The following is a 23,450-nucleotide window of genomic DNA, read 5'->3' as shown; positions in this document are numbered from 1 at the left end:
GTAGCCCCACTTGTGTACTTTTAATACTTTAGAAAGTTCTCAAACTTTTATGGCTTCATTTATTTACATATTCTGCACTCAGGATTGGGCTTGGCTAGGTTTTCGGTGCTGTGAGTTCTCTCTGGACTCCTATAGCAGCAACTTTTAGTTTCAGTCCAATGCCAGGCTGAGGCACGTGCTTGGTTTTTATTTATCTCAGATAACATGACTGAGACTTTTTTTTTTAATTATGAGTTTAAAGCGAATGTAGTAGCCTTTTCCTTCTGAGAGCCCCGGTAGCCTTGCACTCCAGTAAGCTCTATGCCATGCTAGATCATCAACTAGTTTAACTGAAGTGTCTTCTAAATGCCCACAAAATCCCCACTAAGGCTGGGTTCACACTACGATTTTCCCGTCCGTATATGAAAAAACGTATGCGGCTGAAACTGACGTAAACGTATGGAACCGCACATATGTGCGTTTTCCATTGACTTTAATGTTAAAAAAAAACGTATGCGTTTGCCATACGGTTTCAAAAACGGCCGCAAAACCGTGGTTGAACACGGTTTTGCGTACTGTTAAACATTTTGCCAGCAAATCGTACGCACCCGGATGCATCTGAGTGCATACGATTTGCAATGCATTGTCTATCTATGCGTTTTCCCGTACGGGCCCGTACGTTTTCAATACTGAAATCATATGCGGCTGACGGACGGGAAAATCGTAGTGTGAACCCAGCCTGAGTGAGCTCTATATGCCAAGCTAGATCTTCAACTGTTTGCTGTACTTGTATAGTGCCACTAATTTAGATGGTGTTTTAAATATATAGATTACATCAGTCCCTGCCCTCAATAGGCTTACAATCGATGGCCCCTAACTCTCCTTCATACACATACTAGGGCCAATTTAGATGGGAGCCAATAAACCTACTAGTAAGTCTTTGGACTGTGGGAGGAAACCTATGCGGGCACAAGGAGAACCTGCAAACTCAAGTCAACTGAATGGCCTAATAACCCCTGCAGTTAGAGCCAACTGAAGTGTCCTCTAAATGCCCTAATAAGCCCACACGCCAGTGAGTTGTATATGCCGAGCAGCTGGGGCCGACTGAAGTATACTCACCCAATCGGGGCAGCCTGCATAGAAAAGTACATGTTGGTGTTTTGTAGGTTGCAAGGTACTTGCTACAGATTTGGTTAGCTACAAACTTGAATTTCAGGTAAGTATGTAGAGAAGATTTGGATTAGGCGAGTATTTTCAGTCCCCAAACAATGTTTACTACAGCTGATATTTTAGATTTTATTTTGAAATTGAGCATTTTTTCCCCCCAAAATGTTAAAGATGCTAGAAAACTAGGTGCTTACAACCAGATCTACTGGGAAAATTGTCCATAATTGTTTGCCAGGAAGCGAGATCTGGCCTTGGGCACAATCCTTAATAAGTGAATTGAACAGGTCGGTAACTTTCTTTGTTGGGACATTGTATTTAGTTAAAAACAAGTTGTCTTGCATAGGTTTATAAACAAAATGGTCTCTAGGATAGAGCAGAGAGCTGACCTCCTCAGGCTGTTGCATCTCCTTCACTGTCCGGTTACAGGAGGGGAGAGAGACTACCAGGTTACATTTCTTAAAGCCAAACTATGGGTTGGGTGGGTTAAATGTACCCAAGCAGTGGGCTGGGATATGAAGTAGAAATTCTTGCCCTGTCCCTTCAAGCTGCTTTATTACACTGGCTGGTTGCAGCTCTCCGGTGTTTAATCATGAACAATGCAGGAACAGCAGTCCTGCATGGTTTAAAGGAGCGTGCCAACTGCATGGGGAATAAGGAAAAGCTGACCATACATGGATAGCTAGGTATCTAACCCCTCTCAGTTGTTAGGGTTTTTTGTCAGTGTTGGCCCGTTGGGGTACTTGCCTTTACTTCCTGTCCAATAGCCAAATGGGAAGTGGGAGGTAATCGCTGTAAATTGGGGTAATCTCTTGGGGCCCCTCCAGTCAACAGAACTAGTGTCCTCTTTGGCAGACTTCCTGTCTATTACTTCTCTGTGGAAAACCCAAAATCTAGGTTCCTTTTTTTTACTTTCAGTGATAAACAGGACGGAGCGTGAATCTTCCTAGCAGGGGGCACAGACTGCAATAAAAACCTAATAGGGGGTCTAATCACTCTCCACTCTATCCAAAAGTTCTTCTTTTTAAGTGTTGGTTTTATTTTTTCCTGGGACTTTAAATGATGTGGGTCAGTAAGAGCCCTTTCACACTGGTGCGGTGGGGGCGCTAGCGGTTAAGTGCTGCTAGTTTTTGCTGTGCTTTACTGCTGTTGTAGAGGCGCTTTGGCTAATCGGGTGGGAGCAGGGCATATTTAACCCCCTAGAGAGGGTTAAACACCCATGTAGTGCTGCTGCTGAAGCGCATTGCAGGCGCTTAAGCAGCGCTGCCCATGCATTCCAATAGGCAGGGGCAGTTTAGGAGCGCAAACCATCCCAAATATGCTGCTTGCAGGACTTTTTCGAACGTCCTGCAAGCGTGAAAGTGGTCTAAACACTGCAGTGAATATGAGGTCTGTGCAAGGAGATAAATATACACATGTTTTAAGACTCCTTTTAGAGATTATATATATATATATATATATATATATATATATATATATATATATATATAATTTCTCTTTTTCTGATAATAGACCTATGTCTATCCCAAGAATATTTAAATTCACTTACTGCCAATTGGCTACTTCTGCTGAATGTCTGTTCCAAGCATCCGCTAATCATATACTTTTGAACGTTGCTCTTGAAGTTTGAGGTCATGCCCCCATGTTTTTGTGTTCAGCTTCATATTGAAAATGCTGCCCTCCTGACCTAACACTCTTAATGTTTCAGTCATGCCTCCCCTTCCCATCTTTCCTCAAAGCTGTACATAAATACGTTTCCTCTAGTCTCTTCTGATTGTATTATCCCTTAAGCTGGCCATACTTGCCTCAAATTTTGGCTGATTCCTGCAAAATTTGTCTAAATTCCCTCAGATTGTGAGCTCCAACAAGCGGGGCTCTGATTTCTCCTTTCATTGAATTGTAACTGTACTGTCTGCCCTCATGTTGCAAAAGCGCTGCGCAAACTGTTGGTGCTGTATAATAATAATAATAATAATAATAATATTAATTCAAGCAATGGGTGGTCTTATCTGCACCACCTGGCTTGCCAAACTTTGATTGAAAAATCGATGGAGCTGGGTGGGAAATTGTTTTCTGATGGTGGGGTATACCATAGCCAGCAATGGCAGTTCCTCTATGAATGCTTTTTGGCCTGGTTGGAGAAGTATATGCAAGTGTAGCCATCTGGGTTCCTTGCTGCTCTACAGGTCTTTATCTCCCTATAGTTGTGGTCCACTTTGCGTGTCTCCTAGTTGTGGTCCACTTTGCGTGTCTCCTAGTTGTGGTCCACTTTGCGTGTCTCCTCTAGTTGTGGTCCACTTTGCGTGTCTCCTCTAGTTGTGGTCCACTTTGCGTCTTCATAGGTCTGTATAGCTCTCTAGTTGTGGTTCAAATTACTTTGTATATCTGAGAGAAAAGACCGCAATGACAATAACTGTTACACAAGTGAGGAAAGAATGGCTTCTTGAGGCCTGTTTTCTGCCCTCTGCTCAGGTGTTTCCTTTTTTCCTTGAAATCCTGAACAGAAAACCGCTTATGATAGTTTTTGTATGATGGCCGGCTCCTTGCTCTTATCACAGGAACTACTCCATTCAGCATTTTTAGCCCCTTCCCTTTCTGCAGATATCAGCTTATCTGTCTGTGTGGAAGAGGGTTTAAAATTGGAACGCTGCTGTGAGTAGGGGGGAGTATGGCGGGGGCTTGATGGGGGGGCGACAATGCCATTTGTCTGCTTAAGTTCTGGAAATTGTCAGAAGGAACAATAAGGACGTTTCCTGCTGGATTCCAGTCACTCGGCAGGCTGCTGAACCCTCACCCTCCCCCCCCTAAACACCCACACATTGTCTCAGGGGAGCAGGCCTGCCACTCTGTGCCCCTGTCTGCTTGGGGCACGGTCCCTTGGCCAGCTTTTTGTTTTAGGCATGACAAACATTTTAAAAGGTTTTTTTATTTTTTTTGCTGAACTTTTTATAAACGGTTTTCGAGTTGGTGCTGGAAAGAGCCTGTGGTGTGGCGGCTGCCTCCTGTGAATAGGACAAGGCCTCCAGTCTCTAGCTGCAGGCTGCTCACTCACAGCTGGACCTTGTCTCGCTCTGTGTTGGTTTTACTGCCCCAGTTCCTTCTCCCATGTAAACATTCCCGGGATCCTCCAGGATTTATATCTGCCCATGCTGGCAGTTTCCTGCTACCCCCCTCTCCCTGCACAAATCCCTAAATCCTCCCCAGCACTGGAGGATCTGGGGGGAGAGAAGGGCTCAGATTTCTTCCATTATGTTGGCTCCGTGGTTTACAGGCAGGCCATTTGTCAATTATATTCTGTCAAAAGTAAATAAATGTGGGAAGCAGGGTTTTTTTGTTTCCCCCTCCTGTATATGTTCCATAGATCACGTGCATTTTAGCACCAGAGAGCCAAATCTCCAGATTTGCCATGTTCTGTACATCTTCTCTGTGGTGACAGCTGAATAAAAATATGGCTGCAGCAAGACATGGTCTGTTGACTAGATCTGTTTTTTATGGAAGTAACGTCCAACTGTACCTTGGCAAACCTGTTTATAATGGCTAAATTGCCAAGTTCTGTCCCCACAAAATGTTACTCCTGGAAATCCTAAAGGTGGTCATAGATGCCCCTGTCGCAGTAGTGCAACAAATGGCCAAATTTGTGATCTTCATCTACTTGTCTCAAGCATCTCTCCTATGCAATGGTGGAGATCTACAGGCAACCAAGCGATTTGGAGAAGCTGGAAGAGGATATCAAATTTTGTGGCAGAATTGTTTCAAAGATGCGACAGCTAACAGTTGACTCGCGCATGGAAGAGGTGTTTACCACCACCTTCCTCATGACCAATATCGAGGTGTTCCTTTATAAATTTATCACAATAACGACCTACAGGAAAACTGTGGCGAATATGAACTTCCTAAATTTGTTGCACGCATCAGTATGAAGAATGAATATGTTGCAGGGTTTCCATGAATTTGGCGCAAGGCTTCCAACTACATGCACAACGCCAGATCTACGTCCCATATACCTTTTTTAGATTACCCAAGCCCCAATATATTATTAGCTTAAGGATAGAGGTACTTCACCTTTTTAGCCTTGTACACACGATCTGACTTCCATCAGACTTTTCCGTGGATTTTTGTGTGATGGGGTGTTGGCCGTGAACTTGGTATGCATAAACACGGCAGAACATTTTCACCCAATGTGCACCAAACCACATGGTTTTTCAGCTCTTTACCGTCACCCTTTGGGCAACTTCTGCTATTGTTGTCTGATGTTTAACATTGGTTCAGAGCATGTGTGTTTGTACTATGGGTTTGTGTACACGCGATCGGATGATCCGACTGAACACATGTCTTCCCGGACAATTTGAGAGCATGCACAGCCACCATTTGTTGTCGGAAATTCCCGACAACAATTGTCTGATGGACCATACAGATGGTCGGATTGTCCGACAAAACACGTCCTCCGGACAATTGTCAGAATATCCAATCGTGTGTACAGGCCTTTAGAGTGAAGATCTGCTTTAAGTAAACCACAAATTCTCTCTCTATCCGCCCGATCCTGCAACTGAACTTCAGGTTTTGATGGGGGGGGGGGGGGGCGCAAGTACTCCTTCCTTCTCCCCACTTTATTTTTTATTTTTCCTGTATTCGCTTTCCTTTTCGTTTTTTATGTACTTTGTTTTAATAAGATGCAGGTTTTAGTGCGTTTTTTTACTTGTGCCAGAAAAACGCAGGTAAATGCATAAAAATAACGTGTGTGTGTGTGTGTGTGTGTGTGTGTGTGTGTGTGTGCTACATAGTACATATAAAAAGCACATGGGTGAGTACCAGGCCTTTAGACTATTGTCATGTTTCATATTTGAGTTGATATGATTATTGATGTGCTGTATAGATTACTTATATTTTTAGGTGAACTAAGAATCCATGCATTAACAAATGTTACTTTTTTTCCTTCTTTTGAAGACGTTGATTGAATTGGGCCATGTTGCATGTTTTCCTCTGCCTGTTGTCTTTATAAAGGGAACTGTAACAGCGCCACCTAGAGGGAGTGAAAAAGATCAGCTAGTGCTGATTCAAGGCTAATAACTTTTTAATGCACAGCCGCCTTCCAATTGAAATGTTTTTTTTCTGAAACTTCTGCCGTGTCTGGCTTACAAGAATACCAGAAATGTAAATACAATATTGAAAGCTTTGAATATATGGGTACATGTTACCCACCATGTTCAGCTGCCTACAGTGTGGCTCAGTGGGATTGGTTAGGAAGCCCTTGGTGTATATAGGAAAATCTGTTTTTGCAACAACTTTAAAAAGATCTCCTTAAAATCTTCTTCTCTCTGTAGCTGCTGACCTTGTTTTTAAATCTTGTCTCCTTTTTCTTTCCAGTATTTACAGATGAAATGGCCTCTCCTTGATGCCCCAAGCACAGCCGGCTTGAAGGATGCCAGATCACCATCACCCGCACATTTGGTAAGTTTGGTGTTGCACGGTGGTCTCGTGTAGGAATGTTTCAGAAATCTGTGTTCCCTCCAAGTGACAATTGCAATTCAGATACCCACACAGGGCTTCTTGGCCTAACCTGATTGGAGACCAACATATCGATATTAAAATGCATCTAAACCTGAGCACTAAAATGAGGTGGCTGCATTCGTTTTCATCTGGTTTTTATTTGCTTTAGTTTTTACCTGGTGATCCTGCCAGTAACATGTCCTGTCTTTTAGGGTGACAACACCTGCTTTAGAGTAGAATAACCGATTTGTCACCCTAGGACAGGAAGCGATGGGGTGACAAAATACCTCTCATCGCCATACCATGGGGGAGGTGTTCTGTAGTCCATAAACAGAACTTGTGCAAGGCTGATAACCTTGACATTTCAGCTTGCTGCGTTTCTAGGAGGATTAAAAGGCATTTTTGCACTTCTTGCATAGATATAACCCATTCAGTGGTATATTTACCAAACCAAAAAGGTAGCAAATAAAAGGCTTGTTTTTACATACAAACTTTCTAAGGCTATGCACACCTAGAATTTAAAGTGTGTGTGTTCACCTTTTAGCTCGGATTCACACCGATGTGGTGCAGGACACAGCATGTAATTCGCACAGGAATTTGCAGCACACTCCTGTGGGAATTGCATGCGGTGTCTCTGGGGTGCGATTTGAGCCATGGATTTGTATGGCTCAAACCGCACTGCATTTGCACCAGACTTGTGCAGGACTTTTTTTTTTTTTTCGTACCAGAATGCATTGACTGGTGGACTGGCTAGAAGGACAGCTCAGCATCTCTGGGGGTAAGTGTAGCAGAGACCAGTGGGTGAAAAGTGTGCTGGGCATAGACCGAAAATCGGGTGATGCAACAGGAACCAAGCAAATTTTGATCTACTGGTCAACTTGAGTACAAGTGTGTGTGTGTGTGTGTGTGTGTGTGTGTGTGTGTGTGATTACTGCTGGCAACTATAGCCACTAGCAGTAATCATTGTTTTCAGATGGATGGGAAACCCCCTGCTGTCAGAATACAATAGCATAGAGGAATCCATTCCAGTATCAACACTGTGGGGTTGATTTACTAAAGGCAAATGGACTGTGCACTTTTGAAAGTGCAGTTGCACTCTGCAAGGGCAGTTGCTCCAGAGCTTAGTAAATAATGGAGAGCTCTGCTGACTTCCATCATCCAATAACGTGTCGGCAAAAATGCTGTTTTTGCAATTTTCCTTGTACATGACTGGATGATGGAAGTCAGCAGAGCTCTCCATTGATTACTAAGCTCTGGAGCAACTGCCATTGCAGAGTGCAACTGCACTTTCAAAAGTGCACAGTCCATTTGCCTTTAGTAAATCAACCCCACAGTGTTGATGGGAGGAATTGAGCAGTTTTTGCTATTGGGGACACTGGTCAAGGGGGAGGAGCAAAACCATTAAACAGAGCAGGGAAGTATAACATGTCTTTATTTAAAGAGGAGGTCCAGCCCCCACCAAAAAAATAAGTTGGCAGCTGCTGACTTTTAATATTGGGACACTTACCTGTCCAGGGAGCCCGCGATATCGCCACCCCAGCTGATTTTTTTTGATCGGCTTTCGGATGCTGACGCTCTCCTTTTGACTTCACTGCTGATTTTCTACTGCGCATGCGCGAAACCCTTTTTAACCGGCGTGACGGTGGAAGGAGGAGAAGGGCTGGACTTTCTGCGAGAAGGTCTCCCGGAAGGGGTGGGATGGGTACCTGCCCCCCGAAAGGTGGTAAATGTGGAGTGGGGGGGCAAACAAGCAGAGCTTCCCCTTTTTAGATGGAGCTCTGCTTTAACAAAGTAACCTAATAAAGCTTTTTTGCAACAGAAGGTCTTTACAGGTCTCATTCCGTCGCATCTCCCAAAAATAAGATTACTCATTTCAGGACAGTGGGCATAGCCATGCACATCATTCCTTTATCCTATCAGCCAGAGGTACAGAAGTGTATAGTACAGTAATAACCTAATTTTATTGGGCCATTTATTCTGAATTGCATACAGATGTTTTCAGGCTTTGGCCATAACCTGTGTAGTTATAGAGTCTTGATAAATGGGATGTATAATCCCTTCAAATTCCTTTTTGTCATTAGTACCCTAGTTTCAGGTTTATTATATGGAGTTGTTTTTTATTTTCTCACTGTACGTCTCTGGGCTGCTTTTCTATGGAGAGGAATGGGGAAAGGAAACCCATTTGCCCAATGTAATGTTTATATAGGAAGCGCTGACAAGATACACATGCATTCATGCTCAGTCTTGCTGCACACCGTGCACACACGCATGCTTGCATAACTTTACTCGCTCACTCATGCTTGCATTTGTGTTTGTGTGCAGAATGTTTCTCGTCACACACGGGGCCTTCTTTGTTCCTCCTTTGTATACCTGCATTAGCACCTGAATTCCTGTCTATTCAATAGGCATTAAGTCTTTCAGCACAAAGAGCTGAGCTGCTGCCTAATGTAGGAGGGGGCTGAAGTTAAACTCTTCACAATCCTTCATTGGAAAGAAGACCGATGGCTTGGGTGGGGCCCGGCCTACTTGGCGTCTGCCTTCCTAATGCTTCTAGCTCCTTAATGGGGTTCTTCGGAGGAGAAAAACAGCAAATAAAGAGGGATTACATTGATTTGTGAGGGGCAGGTTCTGCTTGCCTGTTTTTTTTATTTTTTTCGGAAAATGGCTGCTGGGTAAATGGTGCACTTACCAGACCAGTGTGGTATGGCAGAAAGGTTTATTAGGGGGAAGGAGAAAATCCTGCAAAATAACACATGTATAGTAGCCTGGCAGAAAGCCACCAAGGCTATTTAAAGTGAAAAAGTAAAAAATCGCATTTATTTTTTACTCTGGAAGATTACCCCCCTTTATGTGGGGGGTGCTTTTTTTTCTCGTAAAAGTATAGCGATTAGCATGTTTTTTTCACTAGTAATGGCAGTGATTTATATCGGAACTGCAATATTGTAGCGGACAAATAGGACACCCAACTGACTTTTTTTTTTTTTTTTGGACCAGTGACACTAATGGTGATCCGTGCAAAAAATATGCACGGTCACTGTACTAATGACACTGGCAGGGAAGGGGATAACATCCGGGGGCAATCAAATTTAAGGGGAAGTAAACCCTCTTAAAAAGAAAAAAAAAAAAAAAACCCTGCAAGACAAAAGCATAATGAGCTAGTATGCATAGCGTACTAGCTCATTATATATTACCTCTGATCGAAGCCCCCACAATAGTTCTTGTCTTCCCCTCCAGCTGCTGACATGTCCCGGAGTTACTTACGGGTATCGCGGCTCCATCGCTGTAATTGGCCGGAGCCGCGGTGACGTAGCTCATGTGTGCGGGAGCCGTCCTTAACGGCACAGAGACTGTAGCAATGGCACATAGGTGCCATTGCTTCAGTTTGCCCCAGTGCCAATGACATCGGCACATACAGAGGATATCTCCTAAACCATGCAGGTTTCGGAGATATCTTTGTTGGCTACAGGTAAGCCTTCATATAGGCTTACCTGTAGCATAAGGTTGTAAAAAAGGGGTTTGCAACCACTTTAAATGTATGCCTAGGGAGTGCCTACCAACTGTGGGGAAAGGCAAAGTTCCGTGTTCCTGCTTGGCAGAAACGCAGGATCTGTGCCTACCCTTCTGAGAAACGACAAAACCTAGGTAGATTGTCGTTCTGCCTCTGCACCCTGTAATCGGCGGGCATGGAGTCCACAGTACCCACTGTGTATAATCCTAGCAGCAGTGGGTTGTCTGACGCGTGTCCCAGAAGTGTCGGATCACGTGCTAGGTACGTAATCTGGCACAGAGTGGCCACCCTGCTTTAGTTTGTGTGTGGGGCGGCCAGGAAGAGGTTAAATCCATACTGCTCTTTTTAAAGTATACTATATTGCCAAAAATATTGGGATGCCTGCCTTTACACGCACATGAACTTTAATGGCGTCTTAGTCCGTAAGGTTCAATGTTGAGTTAGCCCACCCTTTGCAGCTTCAACAAGGTTTAGGAGTGTCTATGGCAGTGATGACTAACCTTGGCACCCCAGATGTTTTGAAACTACATTTCCCTCAGCTACACTGCAGAGTACATGAGAATCATGGGGAAATGTAGTTCCAAAACATCTGGGGTGCCAAGGTTCGCCATCACTGGTATATGGGAATGTTTGATAATTTTTCCAGAAGTGCATTTGAGGTCAGGCACTGATGTTGCATGGATGAGAGGCCTGGCTTGCCGTCTCTGCTCTAAATAATCCCAAAGGTGTTCTATTGGGTTGAGGTCAGGACTCTCTGCAGACAAGTCAAGTTTCTCCACCCCAAACTCTCTCGTCTGTCTTTTATGGACCTTGCTTTGTGCAGTCATATACACACTCTTAAAACTTGTGGTCAGCCTTCCCAGAAGAGTTGAAGCTGCAAAGGGTGGGCCAACTTAATATTGAGCCCTACGGACTAAGACTGGGATGCCGTCCCAATACTTTGTTCACATTGTGCATTGCATTAATACAACACCTTTTTGTGTAGTAAAGGTATACAGTGTTAAGGCAGCCCAATGGGCCTTGGTGTATGAAATAATGGACTCTCTCACCTATATTTTTATTTTTTTAGCACAGCTTCTTAAATCGGGCCTTTTATTAACCTGGTGATTTTTTGCTTTTTCTCCACAGTCCAACAAAGTTCCGGTTGTTCAACACCCACATCATATGCACCCTTTAACACCCCTCATCACTTACAGCCAAGACCGCTTCTCACCAGTCACCCCACCTGGACACTTGTCACCCGAAATAGACCCAAAGACCGGTAAGCGTGGTATTCTACAGTAGAGGTTTGACATTGCCTTTGTTTTTGGTAAATGTCATTAATTGGATGACTCTTTGTATAGGAATTCCCCGTCCTCCTCATCCGTCAGAGCTGTCTCCATACTACCCTCTATCTCCAGGAGCTGTAGGGCAGATTCCTCATCCTCTGGGATGGCTGGTTCCACAGTAAGTACTAAAACAGGCTTTGACTATAATCTTGTACCTACGTCGGGTGGTTTGTTTTATACTCTCTTGTGTGTTTTCAGGCAAGGTCAGCCCATGTACTCCATTCCTCCAGGTGGCTTTAGACATCCGTATCCTACGTTGGCCATGAATGCCTCAATGTCCAGGTAAACCAAAAACTAGTCTGCAAGCTCTTGTCACGCCTTCCTTGTTTTGCCTTTTGACATTTTTGTTACCGATTTCCTTGTTGCTCACAGCGCATATTGTCTCTGCTTCTTATCCCTGCAGTCTGGTTTCCAGCCGCTTCTCTCCACATATGGTGTCCCCTCACCATCATCATCATGGCTTGCACACCTCAGGGATCCCTCACCCTGCCATAGTCTCACCTGTCATCAAGCAGGAGCCGTCCTCTGGAAGCCTCAGCCCAAATCTTCATTCGTAAGTATTCTCAAATGTAAGGCCTTGTTCACACTGGACATACTAAAGTGTGTGCCTGTGGAGGACCGTGTTCACCCACACAGGGAGGAACAGGGGTGTTCCATGCATCCCCATTCAGGTGCAGTGACTGTATTGACACAGCTGATGCTGACATTTGATATTTCGTGGGTGCGTTTCCCTCAATGCACAGTGTATGTGTTCAGGGACACGCAGCCCACACCCACATGGATGTCAAATTTGGGAACAATTTGTCCGTGCATCTGCTGTGACCCATTTGGCATAAGTGGGACTGCCTACACAGGGATGCATGGAACTCCTGTACATCCCCATGCAGGTAAACGCAGCCCTCCACAGACTTGTTCTCTAGTATGCACCATGTGAACACTGCCTTAGCTGGGTAGCAATGTCCCTACAGTATTAAAAAAAAAAAAAACTACTGCTTTCATTCTATGCTGTATTAGGGCTTGAAAAAAAACATAATTGATTATGAAAATAGTTATCAACTATTTTACTAATTGATTTGTTAGGCTGCATACAGAATACATTTGTTTACATATCAGAAAATACAGTGCAGCACACATACAGCTCAGTACACCATCCATACATGTCTAAGTGCCTGAGAGCTTGTAAATTTGTAATGAGCAATGCCTCGTGGGACATGTAGTCCTGGACAGGAGAAGGAAATTTATTTAAAGTGGTTCTAAAGGCAGATTTTTTTTTTAATGCATTTTATGCTTTAATGTGAAAAACATTCTGGGAACAGCTACCCCCAAGCCCCCCTTAATGTTACCTGAGCCCAATTTCAGTCCAGCAATGTGCATGAGGGCAACAGGTCTCTCTTGGCTCATGCATCAGCAGACGCCATTGCCTCCTGCTGCTGTCAATCACAGCCAGTGAGCCAATGAGTTGAGAGTGGGGGTCAAGGCCAACCTGTGCTCCGTGTGTGAATGGAGAATGTCCATTCAAAGGCACATGGCTCTGGTATAAGCCTGATCGAGTGCCACCATAGCTAGAGGCTAGCTATTGGGGCCACTCGGCAGGGGGATGAGTGTACAGCACCAACAAGGGACCCAAAAAACGTTTCTTTTTCTTTAACTTGCTATCGGGCCGCTCTATACTATAATATTGCAGCTAGCAATAGGGGTACTCTGAAGGCAGAAGGAGCCAGAAGTGCTAGTGGGGGGACCTCAGAAAAGGAGGATCGGGGCTGCTCTGTACCAGATTCAACCTCCTAATTTGTTCCCTAACCACATAGCTGGTTATTTATATTCACCACCGCATACAGATATATTCAAGAATACATTTATTTTAGGTTTTTATCCGATTAATCAAAACAATTGGCCAACTAATTGATTATGAAATTAATAGTTTGTTGCAGCCCTATGCTGTATAGTGGAAGTTTCTAGCCAGTCTTCACCCAGATCTGCCAGCTTTCGAGGAAAAGGATCAATTACTGCCGACTAGATACTTTCTCTATATATGGCAAAGCTGGGAATGATGTAGATGACTGGTTCTGGATTGCAGTGCAGTCTCAGCCAAATTCTGCATTCCACGTAAAGCATCTAAACTTGCAATACCAATTACAGGGATCCTTGTTACACTCACAATTACTAGCTTGATTTGAATGCCAAAATAAAATCAAACAGGACATGGCTATATTAGAAAGGCAGTGTAAATTCATGATTCTGTTCATTTTGTGGGTCTGCTTTTAAGTAGCTAGCTATAAAGTTTGGTCCAAAGCAACGGCTTAGAAGTGGTCTGACCATTCCATCACACAGAGCAGGGGGTGTCAAAACCTTTAATTACGGGCTGTACTGGTATTATAGTTGCTCTCAAGGGGCCGCTTGTATCTGTAAGACTAGATGTCCAGCGCATCCAATCTCCCCTTCCATCAGATGTCAAGAGCGCCCTCCCTGCCATCAGAAGTCAACAGTCCCCCCATATCCAGAAATGCTTCCTAATTAAAAATTGGCTGATCTGCATAAGAATACAGAGCTATATAGCTAAATAAAGGTACTACTTAGTAATAAAGATGTGCCATGAAGAATTGGAGATCAGAGAAATTCTACAGTATGGGAGGTGCTCAGTGGCTCTCACTTTATCAAAGTGTTATGTATTATATTGCACCTTGCCAATTAGATTTGATGGCTGCTTTCCAAGGGGGTCTCCATTGCACCTCCATCCAGAGTGGAGACACCCTAAGAGCCGGTTCACACTTCCGTGGCACGACTTCGGTGGCGACTCTGCAAGTCGTCCTAAAGACGACTTCAGAGGCGACCTGCAAAACGACTTCTGTATAGAAGTCAATGCAGGTCGCCCCGAGTGATTAGAATGGTTCCATTGCATTGAATGGGACGTGACTCGTCAGGCGGCTGAGCCGCCTGACGAGTCGCCCCAGTGTGAACCGGCTCTTGGATATGAAGTGTTATGCCGTCGGAAATTCCGGCAAGAAAACCGTGGATTTTTTTTTCCGACTGAATTTTGTCTCAAACTTGTGTTGTGGTCACACAAATCTTGTCTGAAATTCCAAACCGTCAAGAACATGGAGACATACAACACTACGACGAGCCGAGAAAAATTAAGTTCAATGATTCTGAGCATGCGTTGAATTGATTCAGAGCATGCATGGTTTTTTTTTTGTTGTGCGTCGGCATACAGACGATTGGAATTTCCGACAAGAAAAACTGTCGGAAAATTTGAGAACCAACTCTCAATTTTTTGCTGTTTGAAATTCCAACAGAAAAAGTCAGATGGAGCCTACACACGGTCGGAATTTCCAACCAAAAGCACGTCACATCAAACTTTTCTTGCGATCGTGTGTACGCGGCATAACTATCCAGGCCACTGGATGAAAATAAATGGGGGGGGGGGGGGAGTGAATGCAGCCATTAGGTATTGGTAAGCTGCAATCTATTTTATTTTGAGGTTTAATTTTGCTTTAAGGCCTTCACTACCCAAATCTTGATTTTTTTTTCAGTTTATAGATGGGTACAGTTTTTATACATTATATCTTAAATGCTTAGTGGTGAATTTTCCCTATGATAACTTTGCTTTTTATTGGTTGTTGTTTCCAACGTTTTAGAACGCACATGTCACTGTCGAATACCTGGATTCCTTAATTTTTATCCATCTTCTGTTGCAGAACTTTGATCTTTTTTTAGTTTTTGTAATGGCTGGCGCCCTTTGGTAGAACTGAAATTTTATTGAGGGGGAAATTCATAGTGACTCTCCCATGTTTATATTTTTATTTATTTGTATTCCTACAGGAAGCAATCGGCTGCAGTTAAGAAAGAAGAGGAGAGGAAGCCACATATTAAAAAGCCTTTGAATGCCTTCATGCTGTACATGAAAGAAATGAGAGCGAAGGTGGTTGCGGAATGCACGCTCAAAGAGAGCGCTGCCATCAACCAGATCCTTGGCCGCCGGGTGAGTTTTTTAAAAGAGAAAGGAGAGAAAAGCAAAATTTGAATGTGTAACTGTAAAACGGAGGGTGCATTATCCTCCAGATATCCTTTATCCAAAAAATCTGTAAATGTATTCTATACTCGCAAACCAACATGTGTACAAGTTGGTTGAAACAAATTTCCGATACAGGCTGCCAAGATTCCTGTATGTCTTTACTGCACAGCACATCGCATCACATCATACAGAGTACCTATACAAATATGCAAGGATAATGCACTTGGAGGGACTTGCCCTCTTCCTCAGACAAGACCTGTGGTTTAGAGCTGCACTTGTAGCCTAAAAAGAAAAAAGCTACGGTCTCTTTAAGGCATGATGTATAGCATAGTTCTTTTGCAGTGTCAGTCGGCCCTTTCCATGTTGTACAATACCTGGTTGATCTTGCCTGTTTCTATGTTCCCCTGTATGTAATGACCATGCTTATCATGGCTGCTAATTAATGATGGCATGATCAGATTATGTGCCTCTATCATCGTGCTCTCTCCTCAGTCCCTTCCTGTAACTAAACATGGGTCTAAAATGGAGAGGGTCAGAGTAAATAATGGCTGTGACTTTACAACCACTTTAAATATCCAAATGGCATGGCCGGTATAAAACCAGAGCACTTCCCACGTGACCTGTGAGTGTGGACTAACGGGTTTACCTCTATGGAGCATAGGTAATGACACCCTAAACGTGATGCATACATGTGATGGATATAAAAAAAAAACTAAATGCATCAAAGCTCATGTGCATAACACACAAAAACTTAGCTAAAAAATTATATGGAAAATTGATCGTCCCACAATTGTGTGTGCCAGGAGAGGCTGTGTCCAACATCATCCAGTACTCGCATTTAAATCCAGGGAGTAGGCTTTGCAAATACTAAGTCTGTACAGAGACCAAAGCTTATGTTGCTGCCATTATGGACAGTAATGCCGCCATACCGGAAGCGTGGCTTGGCTATATGCACTCCAACCACTATACTCTCCAGCAAGGCGGCCACGTCACTTCCGGTTCCCATTATGTGATGCGCTCCAAGCTGGAGCTGGTTGCAGTTTGTCCAGACTACCCCAGTCTTAGAAGGGAAGCAAAGCGTGGTATTTCCGTGAGCGTCAAAATGGGGAACAAGGAATTAAGAGCCTGTAGCATCTGAGTACAACTTTTAATAGCAGGAGATTCTTTGTCTGCTTCAAATTTGAATGTGTATTTTAGAGAATAGAAGATTTTAAATGGCGATCTGACTGTCCTTTCTCCACAGTGGCACTCATTATCTCGAGAAGAACAGGCAAAGTACTATGAGCTGGCAAGAAAAGAGAGGCAGCTTCACTCTCAGCTTTATCCCACATGGTCTGCACGAGACAACTATGTAAGTGTACTATACCACAGATCTGACTTCAGGATTGTACTTTCAATATCTTTGGACAATTGCTATATTTATTGGCATATAACACTCACTTTTTTACCCTGAAAATAAGGTGTAAGCTTTGCCTGCGTGTTATACACAGGGGGCCGTGGAATTTTTTTTTTTTTTTTTTTTTTTATATATTGTTTTTTGCTGAAACATTCCTCTTAAAGTTGGGGTGCGTGTTATACGCCTGTGCGTGTTTTATAAGCCGATAAATACGGGTATCTCTAAATGCACATGTAGTTCAATGAAGAATATAATTCGGAGCAGAGAACCAATCCATTCGTTTGTTGTAAAATTAATTCAAGCTTCAGCCTTATAGATTATCAGTTGCACGCTTTTAGCTCTGAGATTAGAGAGGGCTTAAAGCAGAACTATAGGCACAACTTTGTTTTTTTGGGATAGAGTAAAGCAAAGTCATAACCCCTGTCAGTTTATTTTTCCATCTTTGTCCAATTAAGGAGACTTCCCTTCACTTCCTGTCCCATAGCCAAAGAGGAAGTAAGAGGGAATCCCTGCAAATTAAGGGAAATCCCTTGGGGACCCCCAGATCACCAGACAGTGTCCCCAATGGAATAGAGGGGAACGCTATTACTTTTCTGGGGACATCCCAAAATTGTACATGTTCTTTTACTTTCAATTGTAATCCTGTATTGAATTGTAACTGTACTGTCTGCCCTCATGTTGTAAAGCGCTGCGCAAACTGTTGGCGGTATATAAATCCTGAATAATGTTAACCGGACAAAGAGAGGGCAAATACCCCGAAGGCCCCTTTCACACGGGGCGGATCAGTAATGATCCGCCCCGTGAACCTCCGCTTGCTCAGCGAGGATCGCTCCGCTGAGCCGGCAAATGACAGGGCGGTCCCCGCACACTGTGCAGGGACCGCCCTGTCTTTTCTACGCTCTCCTCTATGGGGGGATCGGATGAACCCGGACTGTCTGTCCGTGTTCACCCGATCCAATCCGCCAGATGGATGGAAAAGTAGGTTTTTCCTCCGTCGCACTTTGGCGGGTCGGATGTCAGCGGGCATGTCACCGCTGACGTCCGCGGCTCCATAGAGGAGCACGGAGCGCCCGTTCAGGTCCGCCTAAAAAACTGGCAGGCGGACCTGAACGGGGCAACCGTGTGAAAGAGCCCTATCAGTGGCACAAACCACAACAAAAACTGACAGGGGGTCTAATCCATCTCCTCTCTATCCAAAGCAAAAACTTTTTTTTTTTGTTGCACTTGAAGCAGCACAAGGAGACATTCCGTTGTGCTGCAGTGCTCCAAGTTTTTTACAGGGGGGCATGCTTATAGAGGTAGAAATCGCAAAGACAGATAAGCCTATCAGTCTGCTGCTTCTTCCTAACCATCCAATCGAGGACCAGGAGAGGGACAGGACCTGAAAGTATTTCTGCAGCAGAGAAGAATCAAGTCCTTTTGTTCTGCTAGACAGGTCTGTTCTGTGAATGTTAGGACTGGATTGATGGAAATACAAATCCTTTGGCAGGTAGAACAACCCCCATATATAACCCATAAAGTTTATTTGACTGCTTTGCCTGGTGGTGTACCCTTTATATAAACAAGAAAGTCAGTGCTACCACCCATACATCACATAGAAAGCAGAGCTCCCGGGTGCTCGATCCACCGTCGCTGGCTGAGTAATGAAGAAAAGATTATCCACACTCCGGTCATTGCTCTATGAAAAATCGTCAGTGAACAAAGGCAAAACAGTTGACGCGTTTCAGCCTATAACATCTTAGTCATGTACCCTTTAGTCTTGGCTTAAAGAGGAGTTGTGTACATCCTGGGTCTAGAATCCAATGGGCTTCACGTGGACCAGGAATTTTATCTGAAGACTGGTACCATAAGGATGTTGCCCTTTGAAACTGTTTGTTACCCTTGGCACTTTTAAATTTTTGGTAGGTTTCACTTTAATCATGAATCTAGCAAAACACAGTTGGTTACATTTTGTCGTCCTTTTTGATGGCAATAGAAATGTTGTGCTGCTTGAGCAGTGTGCAGCTTTATTGCAATCACACGTGTATTGTTTTTGTAACAAAAGACACATACTGGATGTTAATTTATCTGGGCTTTCCATCTTTTCAGGGAAAAAGAAAGAAACGGAAGAGAGAGAAGCAGCAGTCGCCAGAATCGGAAGGTAGATGCAGTTTATTTTAAAATAAGTGTGTGTGTGTGTGTGTGTGTGTGTGTGTGTGTATTTGTATGGATTGTCTTCTAAACCTTCACTGATGTAGCCCATGGAGGGACATGTCATGCCATACTTGTGATGTGGTGATTTGACATGGCAACAATAAAAGATATGTAACCCCCACCAAATCGGCCACTATCTTCCTCGAAGATTACACATCTCCCCTTTGTTTTATGTATTTAATTTCCCTGTAAAGGCCTCCTTGTGTATCGCATCCAAAAGACCTGAGATCTGTGTGCTTCCATCTTGGATGTGACATCAGTTGTAGCAGCAGACTTGATGCTCTGCGGTACTACCTTCCAGTTTCTTTACTTGGGTGACCGCTCCTTCATTTGATTGTGGGCAGTACGTTACAGCCTTTGGCATCATAAATTGTCCCATAGAGGAGTTGCAATCAAGACTTGGAAATGTATACTGGATATACCTTCCTGATACCACATCAGATCCAAGATGGGCTATTAGAGGGGGTAATTACTTGGTCATTCATGGACGTCCTTCCAGAGCTGGAGGTCTGCTCTGTAGCCATCTTTTGGCTATAGCCTGGCAGGGAAGTGCTTAAGCTATAGTCTAAGGCAGGGATATGCAATTGGTGGACCTCCAGCTGTTGCAAAACTACAAGTCCCATGAGGCATAGCAAGATTCTGACAGCCACAAGCATGACACCCAGAGGCATGATGGCACTTGTAGTTTTACAACAGCTGAAAGTCCGCTAATTGCATATCCCTGGTCTAAGACATGGGTGCTCAACCTGTGGCCCTCCAGCTGTTGTGGAACTGCAAGGCTGATTGTTACAAATGTGACTTCCAAAGGCTGAGGCAACAGCTGGAGGGCCCCAGGTTGAGCACCCATTAACTAAGGCAGTGATGGCAAACCTTGGCACCCCAGATGGTTTTGAACTACATTTCTCATAATGCTCATGCGGTGTAGGTGAACATCATGGGAAATGTAGTTCCCAAAAACATCTGGGGTGCCAAAGTTTGCCGTCACTGGTCTAAGGCCTGGTTCACACCTATGCAGGTTGTGGTTGATGTGTTTTTCTCTGTGCGTTTCTTTTTTTTTTTATGCATTTTTGGGAGGTGTCTCTTTTCTTGCAGGAGAAATTGGCAAAAATGCAAGCACTGGGTTTTTTGTTTCCGCTGATTTTCTATTGAAGTCTATGGAGCCAACAAGGCAACCTGGTGGGGGGGGGGAAAAGTCCCTCACCCAAAAACGCACCCATTGAAAACGCACAGATGTGAACATGACCCATAGGAAAACATGTTAAACTAACTAGTGCATTTATCCAAAACGCAAAACTCATAGGTGTGAACCAGGCCAAACTAGCATTTGGCCAACTGTGGACATTAGAAAGCAATTTAATTTGTGGGGCCATCTGCTTGTCTGCTGGCCAGCTGTCAAAATGGAAAATGTAATACTTGCCTTTCTGTAATTTTCTTTTCCTGGTGCCTATCCATGGCAGCATACATATGGTTGGTTTCTCTGCCCCATATGTATGCTGCCATAGAGGCACCAGGAAATGGCTAAAAGAATCGTTGCCATGTCACCCAAGATCTGTGAATTTGGCAGCGTGTACCATTTCCCAGTGGCCAGATTGTATATTCATCACCTCAGTTGTTTTTGGATAACTTTAAGGCCCAGGGATCTCAAACTGGCGGCCCTTCAGCTGTTACAAGCATGACTCCCACAGGCATGATGGGACTTGTAGTTTTGCAACTGTCAGCCTTGTAATGCCTCATGGGACTTGTAGTTTCCCAACAGCTGGAGGGCCGCCAGCTTGAGACGCCTGCTTTAAGCTAACTGCAAATTTTCATTGATGGTTGTGAAGGCAGTTGGTTGACAGAATGATCTTTCCAATGAAAGATCCCTCCACAAACCTGATTAGTGGGAAAACTGTAACTATTGTCTAAGCAAAAACAATCTGACCTTTTTGGTCTTCCAAGAACTGCCTGCGTAGGGAATGTCTGGTGCTGCCCTGGAAAAAACCTGCAGACAGGAATAATCCTGATTCTACCATAAAGGGCTACATTGGTGAAGGTTTTCCTGTAATAAATGTTGTAGCTGTAATTTATTTTCTGGGCTTCCATAAGTGTATTCTGTGCCATAAAAGAATCTGTAAACTTGCTTCTTTGGTAAACCAAGCACTGACTTTTGTTTTTCTATTACAGCTTGTAAAGTAAAGAAGATATGTGTGCCTCATCATCTTCCTCCCGAGAAATCATGTGACAGCCCAGGCTCCTCCCATGGTAGCATGCTGGACTCTCCAGCAACACCTTCCGCTGCCCTCGCTTCTCCAGCAGCACCAGCGGCTACCCACTCTGAGCAGGCTCAGCCACTCTCACTCACCACCAAGCCTGAATCCAGAATACAGATGTCACTCAGCCACTCTGCTGCCTTCTTGGCCTCCAAATCTCCGTCCTCCAGTCTGTCAGGACACATGCCATCTTCTGTCGGATCTCCACTGTTCTCCCGTCCCATCCCGTTTACATCCTCCATGCTGTCTCCACATGTCTTCCCATCAGCCCTGCAAGCTTTACCACTGCTGCAGACACAACCCCTGTCTTTGGTGACCAAATCCAGTGACTGACTTGAAAGGATTTATGGCCCAGATAGCTAGGACCCACACAGATGGAAGGAGTAGTCCCTGTAGACCTGCACATACCCCGCTCTGCACTCTTGATATTCAGCTTTGCAGATATGGATGTTCTGCACTGACTCGTGTTTATAAAAATGCCCTGCATTCGGGACCCCGTCATTCTTGTCTTTGATGCATTCAAGAATGGAACAATGCTTTTGTGGATATGGACATCACTGTGCACTGATGCATACAGTTCACTGCATTGGCCCTACAGGACATTAATTATTTCATAAGTGACTCATGATTGGACGATCCACTGATGGAATTTCTAGTGTTGATGCTAACCATTATTTGGTATGGTGCAGGCAGACCAGGCTACTGTCCCAGGCTGTAATTCTCCAACACCCAGTATATCGCATACTTGGCCAGAAAAAAACAGACCCACACGGATTATTGGTCAATATTTGACCTGGCGGCTTTACCGTTGGTTCTGCTGATCTTGTTGTTAAATCCTTTTTTTTTCTGTATTTTTTAAATAAAATTTAAATGGGGTAAATAGGAAAAAAATCCATGTAAATTGTACATAGAAATGTGCCCAGGTAAGGAAACATGGGCTATGCATGTTTGCTTTTATTGGGGGGGGGGGGAGGGTTTTTTTTATGTTCTAAGAGTCGGGTCTAATTTCAAAAGTGTGCTCATTGCCATGTTTTGGAGGCAGCCATTTTGTTGGTTTGACTTGTATCTAAGAGAATGCAGCTTCACAAGGAAATCACAGCCATTGATCCAGTCAATTTGTGGTCAGATGTGACGTATTAATTTAGAAATAGGTGGCATTGCTATTCTGAGACCTAATGGCACCGTTTAAGTACTGACACTATCCATGGTCAGACGTTCTGTGGGCTTAAAAGGAACCTGTCATGATGGCCTTTTATTGGCACCAACTAAGCTTCCTATCTGCTGCTAGGTTGCTACTATTGCTTGACTCCCGAAGAAGCTCTACATCCAGAGCAAGCTTTTCAGTATTTTGTGTAAGAACTGTAGAGCTATGCCCTGCCAAAACTTTATTCCAGGAGTCATCAGTGGCTGCCTCTGGCACTGGATGGGAACTTCTGCTGTGACAGCCAATGGCCGTCTTTGCAGGTTCCCTAGAACAATTTCATAGATTGCAACCTAAAACTTTTCAAGGAAGTCCTTTCATCAGAACAAATAGCCAAGTATTTGTTTCACTTTTTATTTTATAAAATGCGGTTTAAATTGTCTCTGATGTCACTACATCCTTGTGAATTGATAGGCTGAGTATTTATTATCCCTACAGAATGGCAGTCTCGAGGGTGATGGGTTCACATTGAGTCCTGGACTGGAGGCTGCAGTCTTTATCTGGCATTCCCTGGGTTAATTTCACCTATATATGTATTTTTATTTTTTTTGTTTTTATTTCTCCCACTTATTCTGAGGTTTTGTGTGTTATTTTCCACCTTTTTTCTTCATTCCAGTCTTCTCTCCAGTTTTATTATGTATTTTTTTTTTTTTTTTTTTTGTTTCATGGAAAAGAAAACTCTTGAAAAAAAATGTGACTTTTTGTAACAAAATAGAAAATATATTGTGTTTTAAAATAATGTGTGTGTTTGTTTTTTGTGTGGGTGAACACGGCCCTGCACATGAAAGCTAAATATGGGGGTGATCCTCTTACAGCTACACTACAGAAAATGAAAGGGGAGCAGCAATTGCCAATGTGATTGGGCAGACTCCAACCTATCCAGATTCTCACTTAAAGTGGTTTCAGTGTGAGAACTGGTGCCACATGCACACA

General features: G+C 43.8%; 1 protein-coding gene across 1 annotated transcript in view; it reads left to right on the top strand.

Annotated features, from left to right (window-relative positions):
• TCF7L1 (transcription factor 7 like 1) overlaps positions 1-23,243 on the top strand; it is a 79,065-nt gene extending 55,822 nt beyond the window's left edge. The window contains exons 4-12 of the mRNA XM_040346057.1: positions 6,508-6,591; positions 11,267-11,399; positions 11,482-11,584; positions 11,665-11,748; positions 11,870-12,019; positions 15,286-15,445; positions 16,722-16,829; positions 18,963-19,014; positions 21,231-23,243. Of these exons, the coding sequence (XP_040201991.1) occupies positions 6,508-6,591; positions 11,267-11,399; positions 11,482-11,584; positions 11,665-11,748; positions 11,870-12,019; positions 15,286-15,445; positions 16,722-16,829; positions 18,963-19,014; positions 21,231-21,649 (1,293 nt within the window). The 3' untranslated portion in view covers positions 21,650-23,243. The remainder of the gene's footprint in view (positions 1-6,507; positions 6,592-11,266; positions 11,400-11,481; positions 11,585-11,664; positions 11,749-11,869; positions 12,020-15,285; positions 15,446-16,721; positions 16,830-18,962; positions 19,015-21,230) is intronic.
• The last annotated feature ends 207 nt before the right edge of the window (positions 23,244-23,450 follow it).

Source organism: Rana temporaria, chromosome 3 (genome assembly GCF_905171775.1).
Source record: "Rana temporaria chromosome 3, aRanTem1.1, whole genome shotgun sequence".
Taxonomy (NCBI): Eukaryota; Metazoa; Chordata; class Amphibia; order Anura; family Ranidae; genus Rana; species Rana temporaria.
This window is presented reverse-complemented; position numbering and strand designations above follow the sequence as displayed.